Raw genomic sequence first — 14,098 nt, forward strand, 5'->3', positions numbered from 1 at the left:
CTACCTGTTGTGGTAGAAGTGTATAGCAGGTCTCTACCTACCTACCTACCTGTTGTGGTAGAAGTGTATAGCAGGTCCCTACCTACCTACCTGTTGTGGTAGAAGTGTATAGCAGGTCTCTACCTACCTACCTACCTGTTGTGGTAGAAGTGTATAGCAGGTCTCTACCTACCTACCTACCTGTTGTGGTAGAAGTGTATAGCAGGTCCCTACCTACCTACCTACCTACCTGTTGTGGTAGAAGTGTATAGCAGGTCCCTACCTACCTACCTGTTGTGGTAGAAGTGTATAGCAGGTCTCTACCTACCTACCTACCTGTTGTGGTAGAAGTGTATAGCAGGTCTCTACCTACCTACCTGTTGTGGTAGAAGTGTATAGCAGGTCTCTACCTACCTACCTACCTGTTGTGGTAGAAGTGTATAGCAGGTCTCTACCTACCTACCTACCTGTTGTGGTAGAAGTGTATAGCAGGTCCCTACCTACCTACCTACCTGTTGTGGTAGAAGTGTATAGCAGGTCTCTACCTACCTACCTGTTGTGGTAGAAGTGTATAGCAGGTCCTACCTACCTACCTACCTGTTGTGGTAGAAGTGTATAGCAGGTCCTACCTACCTACCTACCTGTTGTGGTAGAAGTGTATAGCAGGTCCCTACCTACCTACCTACCTGTTGTGGTAGAAGTGTATAGCAGGTCTCTACCTACCTACCTGTTGTGGTAGAAGTGTATAGCAGGTCCTCTACCTACCTACCTGTTGTGGTAGAAGTGTATAGCCGTGGTGTTGGTTGTCAGCACATGGAGGTAGATGGCCTTGCAGTGGTCCTGGGCCGTGGTGGAGATGTGCTCCTTAAGACTGTCCAGCAGCAAGGAGCCTGGGAGGGGGAGAAGAGAAGGGTAGCAGGACAGTGAGTGACTGTGAGTGTACCTAGGGCTGTGGCGGTCACAAAATTGTCAGCCGATGATTGTCATGCAAATAACTGTCTGTCTCACGGTAAGTGACCGTTAATTAACATAAACACATGTAGCCTCTCCTGGCTCTCACACACAGCCTACAAGCCATTTTAAAAAGTCTAATAAATCCATGCAATATAGCCTACACCTTCACAATAAATTAACTATTTATTTTAGACAGGTCCAAAGAAGCATGATATGAAGAGAATATTCTCTCCAAATGATATTCTGTGTTGAGCGGTTAGCAAAGAAACAGGTCCTCCTATATGCTTCATTTAGAGTTATTAATGTAACTTTAGTTGTTCTACAAATGTTGGGCTATATGTTTTGATTTGTAATACATTGTAAAGCTGCATGATGAGACTAGTGATGATTTGAAAACAGTTGCTTAAAAAGGCATGAGCTCTGCTTAGTTTTTTGCGCAGGCTGTACACTCCAATAGTCTCTCATTCACAATTTGACAAGCACTTGATAATGCCTCGTATTTCACAGCTGCATCCCCTTTGCGGCCATAATGCACCCCCAAAAAAATCTGTGCCTTTTGTGGCCCGGAGTGCTGCGTTGTGACCTTCTCCCGGAGTGTGCTGCACAATCTGAAGTGTCTCTCACTCACATAGCTCTCCGTCACGAGATCGGGTCTTTCTCACAGGCTACAAGTCAAGACACATCGGGGATGCACCTGTGCGCGTCCTTATCTAATTCCGAGGTGCATATTGAAGATATTGGAAGAACTGTCCACAAAATTGCATAGCCTATAGAAAAGAATACATTTGCATTGATGTCAGAGTGATTAGAGGGACAATAGAGTGCTGAGTACCAGGCAGTTAGCAAGTTTGGTAGGCTACGAATGACCATCAGCAGCATCTGAGCTTGGCGAAGCCTAATTACCGTGACTACACGGTCATGTGGAATTTGACTGCCTTCATGACTCGTGACCGCCAGTGTGGCAGTAAAACGGTCACCGCAACAGCCCTAAGTGTACCTACCTATTCCATGTTTCCTGAACTCCTTCACCACCCCCAGACTCAGTATGTAAGCCACCTGGGTGTCCACAGGAAATCTAGAGGCTAGGATGTCTCCATCCTGCAGAGAGGAGAGGTTATACACAGCTATTAATACTTATAACACTGACTAACACCAGGAAATCTAGAGTCTAGGATGTAGGGACATTGTTTTGCGAACAGTAATGAACAGTTTCAACATTTCTACACGCCGTGTCGCATTATTCAAGTATGTTAACTTCTGTGCAGCATGAGTGGGCTAAGTGGAGTACAGGCTAAGTGGAGATCTAACATGATGCAGCGCAGACTCCCAGTATAGGCTAAGTGGAGATCTAACATGATGCAGCCCAGACTCCCAGTACAGGCTGAGTGGAGATCTAACATGATGCAGCCCAGACTCCCAGTACAGGCTGAGTGGAGATCTAACATGACGCAGCCCAGACTCCCAGTACAGGCTGAGTGGAGATCTAACATGATGCAGCCCAGACTCCCAGTACAGGCTGAGTGGAGATCTAACATGATGCAGCCCAGACTCCCAGTACAGGCTGAGTGGAGATCTAACATGATGCAGTCCAGACTCCCAGTACAGGCTGAGTGGAGATCTAACATTTTAATTTAACCTTAATAAAGTCAGTTAAGAACAAATTCTTATTTACAAGGACGGCCTACACCGGCCAAACCCGAATGACGCTGGGCCAATTGTGCGCTGCCCTATGGAACTCCCAATCACAGCCGGTTGTGATACAGCCTGGATTCGAACCGCTGCGCCACTCGGGAGCCCATGAGTGGAGCAGGCACGGTACACTAGAGCTGTAAGGGAGACATCAGCTGCACTGATAGACTCTGCACCTCTCTGATTCAGAGGGGTTAAATGAGGAAGACACATTTCAGCTGAAGGCATTCAGTTGTACACCTGACTAGGTCTCCCTCATTCCCTTTCATCCGTGAGACACATTTGACAGAAGTACTACCAAAAGTAACAAACATTCTAGTACTGAAACGTTTTTCATGTTCTAGTATCGAAAAAGTACAGAAGTTTCGGTATACCGAGCAAAACAACCCCCTCCACCTCTCTCCATCACCCTTCAACACCCCTCCATCCCCCACACCCCCAACACCGAATCCATCCCCCACACCCCCAACACCCCTCCACCTCTCTCCATCACCCTTCAACACCCCTCCATCCCCCACACCCCCAACACCCGTCCACCTCTCTCCATTACTCTCCAACACCCCTCCATCCCCCACACCCCCAACACCGAATCCATCCCCCACACCCCCAACACCCCTCCACCTCTCTCCATTACTCTTCAACACCCCTCCATCCCCCACACCCCCAACACCCCACCACCTCTCTCCATTACTCTTCAACACCCCTCCATCCCCCACACCCCCAACACCCCAACCCCCTCTCTCCATTACTCTTCAACACCCCTCCATCCCCCACACCCCAACACCCCAACCACCTCTCTCCATTACTCTTCAACACCCCTCCATCCCCCACACCCCCAACACCCCTCCACCTCTCTCCATTACTCTTCAACACCCCTCCATCCCCCACACCCCAACACCCAACCCCCTCTCTCCATTACTCTTCAACACCCCTCCACCTCTCTCCATTACTCTTCAACACCCCTCCATCCCCCACACCCCAACACCCCAACCCCCTCCCTCCACTACCCTTCAACACCCCTCCACCTCTCTCCATCACCCTTCAACACCCCTCCATCCCCCAAACCACCAACACCCCTCCATCCCCCAACACCGCTCCATCCCCCAACACCCCTCCACCTCTCTCCATTACTCTTCAACACCCCTCCATCCCCCACACCCCCAACACCGCTCCATCCCCCATACCCCAACCCCCTCCACCTCTCTCCATTACTCTTCAACACCCCACCACCCCCAACACCCCTCCACCTCATGCCCCCCTCCTCCATGACCACCCTCCTTTTCTCCTCCACCCTTCCATCCCCACCTCCTTCACCACCCACTCCTCTCCCCTTCCCTTCCACCACCCCTCCTCCTCTCCACCCCCCCACCCTCCTCCTCCTCGTCCCCACCCACCTCTTCCCCTCCGGCTGCTTCAGGTCTAATTAGTAGGAGACTATAAACAGAATGTAGAATGTCAGTGTGTTCCATTTCAGACTGTTCCTAACAACTCTGACTGACAGGGATATGGAACTAACTACACTACTGGAAACATAACTACTATTATCAGGGCTGGCCTCAAACCCATTTACATTCCTGTCAATTCAGATAGTGATACAAATTCCAATTCCAAATGATCCTAATTGAAAACAATTGGAATTCCTGTGTTGTTCCTGAATTGACTGAAATTTAAAAGGGATTGACCCCAACCCTGACTTTAATATGACCCCACTAACAACTACTGTCGGTCAAAACATTCAGCTTCCAACAATATGTTCAATATGGGGTACATTCAGTCTATAACGGACATTTCTATCCTGAAAACATGTTCAATCGTCCTGTCAGTCAGTCAGGACCATCTCTACCCCAGCACCCGTACCTCTCTGTGTACTGTCAGTCAGTCAGTCAGGACCATCTCTACCCCAGCACCCGTACCTCTCTGTGTACTGTCAGTCAGTCAGGACCATCTCTACCCCAGCACCCGTACCTCTCTGTGTACTGTCAGTCAGTCAGGACCATCTCTACCCCAGCACCAGTACCTCTCTGTGTACTGTCAGTCAGTCAGTCAGGACCATCTCTACCCCAGCACCCGTACCTCTCTGTGTACTGTCAGTCAGTCAGTCAGGACCATCTCTACCCCAGCACCCGTACCTCTCTGTGTACTGTCAGTCAGTCAGGACCATCTCTACCCCAGCACCAGTACCTCTCTGTGTACTGTCAGTCAGTCAGTCAGGACCATCTCTACCCCAGCACCCGTACCTCTCTGTATACTGTCAGTCAGTCAGTCAGGACCATCTCTACCCCAGCACCCGTACCTCTCTGTGTACTGTCAGTCAGTCAGGACCATCTCTACCCCAGCACCCGTACCTCTCTGTGTACTGTCAGTCAGTCAGTCAGTCAGTCAGGACCATCTCTACCCCAGCACCCGTACCTCTCTGTGTACGTCGTCAGTCAGTCAGGACCATCTCTACCCCAGCACCCGTACCTCTCTGTGTACTGTCAGTCAGTCAGTCAGGACCATCTCTACCCCAGCACCCGTACCTCTCTGTGTACTGTCAGTCAGTCAGTCAGGACCATCTCTACCCCAGCACCCGTACCTCTCTGTGTACTGTCAGTCAGTCAGGACCATCTCTACCCCAGCACCCGTACCTCTCTGTGTACTGTCAGTCAGTCAGTCAGGACCATCTCTACCCCAGCACCCGTACCTCTCTGTGTACTGTCAGTCAGTCAGTCAGGACCATCTCTACCCCAGCACCCGTACCTCTCTGTGTACTGTCAGTCAGTCAGGACCATCTCTACCCCAGCACCCGTACCTCTCTGTGTACTGTCAGTCAGTCAGTCAGGACCATCTCTACCCCAGCACCCGTACCTCTCTGTGTACTTTGGTCCGGCCCTTGATCTCAGCTACGATCATTCCCACGATGCCTCCCTTGAAGATGGCGGCTAGGGAGAAGAACTTCTTGTTGGATGTGATGTCATTATACCATGAGTCTGGGTACCTGTTGGGGGACAGGTGAGGCTCAGAGGTTAGATTCCTGCTGGGGCCACTCATATGGAAAATGCATGACTAAGTCACTTGGGATAAAAGCGTTCGCTAAATGGCTTATAGGCCTAATATGCCTTAAGGTAGGTACAGGTGGCAAATAGAATGAGTAGACTTCAGCTGTATTAAGGTGACTGGGTACAGGTGAGGACAGGAGGGGTAGACTTCAGCTGTTTTAAGGTGACAGGGGGACAGGTGAGGACAGGAGGGGTAGACTTCAGCTGTATTAAGGTGACAGGGGGACAGGTGAGGACAGGAGGGGTAGACTTCAGCTGTATTAAGGTGACAGGGGACAGGTGAGGACAGGAGGGGTAGACTTCAGCTGTTTTAAGGTGACAGGGGGACAGGTGAGGACAGGAGGGGTAGACTTCAGCTGTTTTAAGGTGACAGGGGACAGGTGAGGACAGGAGGGGTAGACTTCAGCTGTATTAAGGTGACAGGGGACAGGTGGGGACAGGAGGGGTAGACTTCAGCTGTATTAAGGTGACAGGGGGACAGGTGAGGACAGGAGGGGTAGACTTCAGCTGTATTAAGGTGACAGGGGACAGGTGGGGACAGGAGGGGTAGACTTCAGCTGTTTTAAGGTGACTGGGTACAGGTGAGGACAGGAGGGGTAGACTTCAGCTGTATTAAGGTGACAGGGGACAGGTGGGGACAGGAGGGGTAGACTTCAGCTGTTTTAAGGTGACAGGGGGACAGGTGAGGACAGGAGGGGTAGACTTCAGCTGTATTAAGGTGACAGGGGACAGGTGGGGACAGGAGGGGTAGACTTCAGCTGTTTTAAGGTGACAGGGGGACAGGTGAGGACAGGAGGGGTAGACTTCAGCTGTTTTAAGGTGACAGGGGGACAGGTGAGGACAGGAGGGGTAGACTTCAGCTGTTTTAAGGTGACAGGGGATAGGTGAGGACACACCAATCACTACTCTGGACGGTTCTGACTTAGAATATGTGGACAACTACAAATACCTAGTTGTCTGGTTAGACTGTAAACTCTCCTTCCAGACTCACATCAAACATCTCCAATCCAAAGTGAAATCTAGAATTGGCTTCCTATTTCGCAACAAAGCATCCTTCACTCATGCTGCCAAACATACCCTCGTAAAACTGACCATCCTACCGATCCTCGACTTCGGCGATGTCATTTACAAAATAGCCTCCAATACCCTACTCAATAAACTGGATGCAGTCTATCACAGTGCCATCCGTTTTGTCACCAAAGCCCCATATACTACCCACCACTGCGACCTGTACGCTCTCGTTGGCTGGCCCTCGCTTCATACTCGTCGCCAAACCCACTGGCTCCAGGTCATCTACAAGACCCTGCTAGGTGAAGTCCCCCCTTATCTCCGCTCACTGGTCACCATAGCAGAACCCACCTGTAGCACGCGCTCCAGCAGGTATATCTCTCTGGTCACCCCCAAAGCCAATTCTTCCTTTGATCGCCTCTCCTTCCAGTTCTCTGCTGCCAATGACTGGAACGAACTACAAAAATCTCTGAAACTGGAAACACTTATCTCCCTCACTAGCTTTAAGTACCAGCTGTCAGAGCAGCTCACAGATCACTGCACCTGTACATAGCCCATCTATAATTTAGCCCAAACAACTACCTCTTCCCCTACTGGTATTTATTTATTTATTTTGCTCCTTTGCACCCCATTATTTATTTCTACTTTGCACTTTCTTCCACTACAAATCTACCATTCCAGTGTTTTACTTGCTATATTGTATTTACTTTGCCACCATGGCCTTTTTTTGCCTTTACCTCCCTTATCTCACCTCATTTGCTCACTTTGTATATAGACTTATTTTTCTACTGTATTATTGACTGTAGGTTTGTTTTACCCCATGTGTAACTCTGTGTTGTTGTATGTGTCGAACTGCTTTGCTTTATCTTGGCCAGGTCGCAATTGTAAATGAGAACTTGTTCTCAACTTGCCTACCTGGTTAAATAAAGGTGAAATAAATAAAATAAAAATTAAGGTGACAGGGGACAGGGGACAGGTGAGTAGACTTCAGCTGTATTAAGGGGACAGGTGACTAGACTTCAGCTGTATTAAGGGGACAGGTGAGTAGACTTCAGCTGTATTAAGGGGACAGGGGACAGGTGATGTAGACTTCAGCAGTATTAAGGTGACAGGGGACAGGTGAGGTAGACTTCAGCTGTATTAAGGTGACAGGGGACAGGTGAGTAGACTTCAGCAGTATTAAGGTGACAGGGACAGGTGAGTAGACTTCAGCAGTATTAAAGGTGACAGGGGACAGGTGGGGACAGGAGGGGTAGACTTCAGCTGTATTAAGGTGACAGGGACAGGTGAGTAGACTTCAGCAGTATTAAGGTGACAGGGACAGGTGAGGTAGACTTCAGCTGTATTAAAGGTGACAGGGGACAGGTTGGGACAGGTGCCCTGGGTTGTGTTCAGTGGGGCTCAACATAGCAAAGCGTTTTGAAACGGAAAGTGAAAATCTGTTCTTATTAGACAAGTTAAAGTACCACTACAGTTTCACTCAGCTCTCTCTCTACTGAACACAATACGATCCTGTGTTGCTATTGGCCGCGTGGCGCAGTACTCACTCGATGGGGAACCAATCACCGCACAGCAGCTTGACGCTGTCTATGTCATCGTGGCAGAGGAGGCGGAGCTGGACTTCGCTGAGCGCAGTGGGGGGCACCACGTCGGTCATTCACACCTAGAAAACGACCAATGCCAGGAGAGATACAGTTATTAACTCCTACAACCCACCAATCACAGATCACACACACCAATCACACTGATCAATCTTCTATAACATTGTCTGACATATTTTGTTTATATATTTATACACAACTTTTAAAATGGTTAGCCAGCTGGTTAATAAATTGCCAGGTGAACTGTCCTTGGTCCTTTTAAAATGGTTAGTTAGCTGGTTAATAAATTGCCAGGTGAACTGTCCTTGGTCCTGGATATGAGGGTTCATCCCAAATGGCACCCTAATACCTTTATAATTCACTACTTCGACCTGTGCTCTATGGACCTGGTCAAAAGTAGTGCACTATAAAGGGAATAGGGTGCCATTTGGGAGGCACTGTGGATGGAGAGGGACAGGGAATGATAGCTAGACAGGCAAACAAACTTCTGAAACCTCTCTACTCTGCCCCTGGTGGCAGTAGCAACTGTCATCGGTGAGGACGAAACCAGAACTTTAAGTTAAATGCCAAAACAACCTAATCAGCAGCCCTAGTAAGGTGCCATGTTATCAAGCTAGCTAACACTGCTAGCAAACTGACATCTCTGTTGTTTGGTTAACATACCACAGTAAATTCAGCTAAACAAGATGCATTATTAGCCAATTCCTTCCCCCTTTAGCTAGCGTTAGATATTTAGACTTTACTGGTTGTCAAAACAAGAAAGTTAGCTAACCTAGCTAGCTAGCTTTCAAGTTCTGAGGGGGTTCGCTAGCTGACGTAGCGACCTACTTAGCTACGATTCCAGGCAAAATAAGTAAAGGAAATATAAGTATAACTGGACAACACTTCGCTAACTTGGTCAGCTCAAAAGTTAGTAGAGGATAATGGCTACAATTAGCTGGGTAGCTAGCAAGGTCTCTTGTTAGCTGACCGACAAGCTAGCTAGCTAGCTCAAATATTTTGTAACCTACCTTGTTTATGCGCTCGAACAAGAGGAAGGTGCGGGGGAAAATTCCTTGGGTGTCGTTTGAAGTGTTTTCTACAGTGGAAACACCATGATAAAACCCAAATTTGCTCTCTATTCAGAAAACCACTGACACTGGTCTCCCACCAATACATTAGCTGGCTAGTCAGCTTTGCTAATTTGACAACTAGCCGAGTTGGCTTCTTCCTGTGTATGTCACATTCCGGAAGTCAATCAGCTTTGTGTGCGGAAATGTAGTTTCTCTGGGATATGGTTTTGTAGTTTAATTTCCCCAAAATGATTGGAAAAAACATAGTATACATTCAGACATAGGCAGTATTTCTGTTACATGTATTTTAAATACGTATTTAACTACTCTTGAGTGTTTTTTTTTACACTGTCCCGAACAACAATCCAATGTATTTTGTAACAAGATACATACAGACCGTTAATTTATATTTAGAAAATACTTTTCCATACACATTTTTTTATATATACTGCTCAAAACAATAAAGGGAACACTTAAACAACACAATGTAACTCCAAGTCAATCACACTTCTGTGAAATCAAACTGTCCACTTAGGAAGCAACACTGATTGACAATACATTTCACATGCTGTTGTGCAAATGGAATAGACAACAGGTGGAAATTATAGGCAATTAGCAAGACACCCCCCAATAAAGGAGTGGTTCTGCAGGTGGGGACCACAGACCACTTCTCAGTTCCTATGCTTCCTGGATGATGTTTTGGTCACTTTTGAATGCTGGCGGTGCTTTCACTCTAGTGGTAGCATGAGACGGAGTCTACAACCCACACAAGTGGCTCAGGTAGTGCAACTCATCCAGGATGGCACATCAATGCGAGTTGTGGCAAGAAGGTTTGCTGTGTCTGTCAGCGTAGTGTCCAGAGCATGGAGGCGCTACCAGGAGACAGGCCAGTACATCAGGAGACGTGGAGGAGGCCGTAGGAGGGCAACAACCCAGCAGCAGGACCGCTACCTCCGCCTTTGTGCAAGGAGGAGCAGGAGGAGCACTGCCAGAGCCCTGCAAAATGACCTCCAGCAGGCCACAAATGTGCATGTGTCTGCTCAAACGGTCAGAAACAGACTCCATGAGGGTGGTATGAGTGCCCGACGTCCACAGGTGGGGGTTGTGCTTACAGCCCAACACCGTGCAGGACGTTTGGCATTTGCCAGAGAACACCAAGATTGGCAAATTCGCCACTGGCGCCCTGTGCTCTTCACAGATGAAAGCAGGCTCACACTGAGCACATGTGACAGACGTGACAGTCTGGAGACGCCGTGGAGAACGTTCTGCTGCCTGCAACATCCTCCAGCATGACCGGTTTGGCGGTGGGTCAGTCATGGTGTGGGGTGGCATTTCTTTGGGGAGCCGCACAGCCCTCCATGTGCTCGCCAGAGGTAGCCTGACTGCCATTAGGTACCGAGATGAGATCCTCAGACCCCTCGTGAGACCATATGCTGGTGCGGTTGGCCCTGGGTTCCTCCTAAAGCAAGACAACGCTAGACCTCATGTGGCTGGAGTGTGTCAGCAGTTCCTGCAAGAGGAAGGCATTGATGCTATGGACTGGCCCGCCCGTTCCAAAGACCTGAATCCAATTGAGCACATCTGGGACATCATGTCTCGCTCCATCCACCAACGCCACATTGCACCACAGACTGTCCAGGAGTTGGCGGATGCTTTAGTCCAGGTCTGGGAGGAGATCCCTCAGGAGACCATCCGCCACCTCATCAGGAGCATGCCCAGGCGTTGTAGGGAGGTCATACAGGCACGTGGAGGCCACACACTACTGAGCCTCATTTTGACTTGTTTTAAGGACATTACATCAAAGTTGGATCAGCCTGTAGTGTGGTTTTCCACTTTAATTTTGAGTGTGACTCCAAATCCAGACCTCTTTGGGTTGATACATTGGATTTCCATTGATTATTTTTGTGTGATTTTGTTGTCAGCACATTCAACTATGTAAAGAAAAAAGTATTTCATAAGATTATTTCATTCATTCAGATCTAGGATGTGTTATTTTAGTGTTCCCTTTATTTTTTGAGCAGTATATATATATTTTATAGCAGTTCATCATTTTGTCACCCCCTTTCACACTGCAATGGTATCAGAAGTCTGATGACACTATGGTGTGATAAGAATGACAAAAATGTAAATGAACACTGGGTATTATTCTAATGAGCTCCGCACCCAAAACAAGGCCAATAATAATACCCAGTGTGCTTTGCAATTGGTCATTTTTACATTTACACTTTGGTCACTTAGAAGACTTACAGTCAGTGCATTTAACTAAGGTAGATAAACAACCACATATCACAGTCATAGCAACTAAACTGTTTTTTGTTACCATTACTGAGAATGCTGTTGGAGTGAAGGCATGAACTGGCAAATGTATTTAGAATTTTGAAAAGGTTGAAAATACAAAATACTTGTATTTTATCTAGATACAATACTTTGCAAAGTATTTTGTATTTTAGTTTGATACATTGGTTTTTAGAATATCTTGTACTTGTAACCAGATAGATTTGTATGCATCTTTTGCCCATCTCTGTATACATTGATAGCCTATAGTAAAATATGCTCCTTTCGAATGAGGAAGAAACCCCTAGTAAAGTTGTTTATGCACCTTCCCAACGTCAAATCCCTCGGTATCATTTTTGATACAGTTGACACAACAGTAATAGATGAAAGTCTGACGATATGCCACTGACTGTGGCCAAAGCAGGCCAGTATTACCTATGAGGAGGTACAGCCCTGGGTGGACAATAACATCAGGCCAGTATTACCTGTGAGGAGGTACAGCCCTGGGTGGACAATAACATCAGGCCAGTATTACCTGTGAGGAGGCACAGCCCTGGGTGGACAATAACATCAGGCCAGTATTACCTGTGAGGAGGCACAGCCCTGGGTGGACAATAACATCAGGCCAGTATTACCTGTGAGGAGGTACAGCCCTGGGTGGACAATAACATCAGGCCAGTATTACCTGTGAGGAGGTACAGCCCTGGGTGGACAATAACACCAGGCCAGTATTACCTGTGAGGAGGTACAGCCCTGGGTGGACAATAACATCACAATTTATTACATAATTTATTAATTAACATGTATTATTTATTTTATTATTTATGAGTTATTACCACTATTTATTAGTATACATAACTAGATAATAACAATATCCGGTCTGATGCTCTCGCTATCAACACACTATCAACTGCAAGTGCAACTACCTTGCCTCTCAGACAGACAATCAAATGGTGCACCACTTTTGATCAGGGCCCTTACGGGACACCAATCAGTGCATTCAGAAAGTAATCACACCCCTTTACTTTTTCCAACATTTTATTGTGTTACAGCCTGAATTCAAAATGGATTAAATGGAGATTTTGTGTCACTAGCCTGAACACAATACTCTATAATGTGAGTTAAATCATGTTTTTAGAAATAATAACAAATGTATTTAAAATTAACAGCTGAAATGTTAAAAGTCAATAATTATTCAATCCCTTTGTTATGGAAACGCCTAAATAAGTTCAGGAGTAACAATGTGCTTAACAAGTCACATAATAAGTTACATGGATTCAGTCTGTGTGCAATAATAGTGTTTAACATAATCTTTGAATCACCACCTCATCTCTGTACCCCACATATACAATTATCTGTAAGGTCCCTCAGTCGAGTAGTGAATTTCAAACACAGATTTGTGACAGAAAAGAAGGAAGCTTGTACAGACTAAAAATATTCCAAAAACATGCATCCTGTCTGTAACAAGGCACTAAAGTAAAACTGCAAAAAATGTGGCAGAGCAATTCACTTTTTGTGCTGAATACAAAGTGTTATGTTTCGGGCAAATCCAATACAACAGCACCCAATATCACAGGAAGGCCCAAAAAAATCATCAAGGACAACATCCACCCGAGCCACTGCCTGTTCACACTGCTATCATCCAGAAGGCGAGGTCAGTACAGGTGCATCAAAGCTGGGACCGAGGACTGAAAAACAGCTTCTATCTCAAGGCCATCAGACTACTAAACTGCAATCACTAACACAGAGAGGCTGCTGCCAACATAGAGACTTGAAATCACTGGCCACTTTAATAAATGGAACAGTAGTCACTTTAATAATGGCACTTTAATAATGCATTACTCATCTCATATGTACATACTGTATTCTATACTATTCTACTGTATCTTAGTCTATGTATTACTCATCTCATATGTATATACTGTATTCTATACTATTCTACTGTATCTTAGTCTATGTATTACTCATCTCATATGTATATACTGTATTCTATACTATTCTACTGTATCTTAGTCTATGTATTACTCATCTCATATGTATATACTGTATTCTATACTATTCTACTGTATCTTAGTCTATGTATTACTCATCTCATATGTATATACTGTATTCTATACTATTCTACTGTATCTTAGTCTATGTATTACTCATCTCATATGTATATACTGTATTCTATACTATTCTACTGTATCTTAGTCTATGTATTACTCACCTCATATGTATATACTGTATTCTATACTATTCTACTGTATCTTAGTCTATGTATTACTCATCTCATATGTATATACTGTATTCTATACTATCTATTGCATCTTAGCCTATGCCGCTCTGTCATTGCTCCTCCATATATATATATTTATATATTCTTATTCCATTCCTTTAGTTAGATTTGTGTGTACTAGGTATTTGTTGTGTAATTGTTAGATATTACTTGTTAGATTTTGCTGCACTGTTGGAACTAGAAGCACAAGCATTTCGCTACACTCGCAATAACATCTGCTAA

General features: G+C 46.1%; 1 protein-coding gene across 2 annotated transcripts in view; it reads right to left on the reverse strand.

Moving 5' to 3' along the window:
* The window catches only part of nat15 (N-acetyltransferase 15 (GCN5-related, putative)), a 42,531-nt gene extending 33,033 nt beyond the window's left edge, over window positions 1-9,498 (reverse strand). The window contains exons 1-5 of one of the 2 annotated variants that reach the window (XM_082971392.1): window positions 9,280-9,498; window positions 8,216-8,331; window positions 5,470-5,599; window positions 1,935-2,031; window positions 749-869 (exon numbers count right to left, since the gene is read on the reverse strand). In XM_082971392.1, coding sequence (XP_082827518.1) covers window positions 749-869; window positions 1,935-2,031; window positions 5,470-5,599; window positions 8,216-8,325 — 458 coding nt within the window. In that variant the 5' untranslated portion in view covers window positions 8,326-8,331; window positions 9,280-9,498. 2 annotated transcript variants of the gene reach the window in all.
* Window positions 9,499-14,098: the final 4,600 nt, after the last annotated feature.

This window comes from Salmo salar, chromosome 03 (assembly GCF_965601325.2).
Source record: "Salmo salar chromosome 03, fSalSal1, whole genome shotgun sequence".
Taxonomy (NCBI): Eukaryota; Metazoa; Chordata; class Actinopteri; order Salmoniformes; family Salmonidae; genus Salmo; species Salmo salar.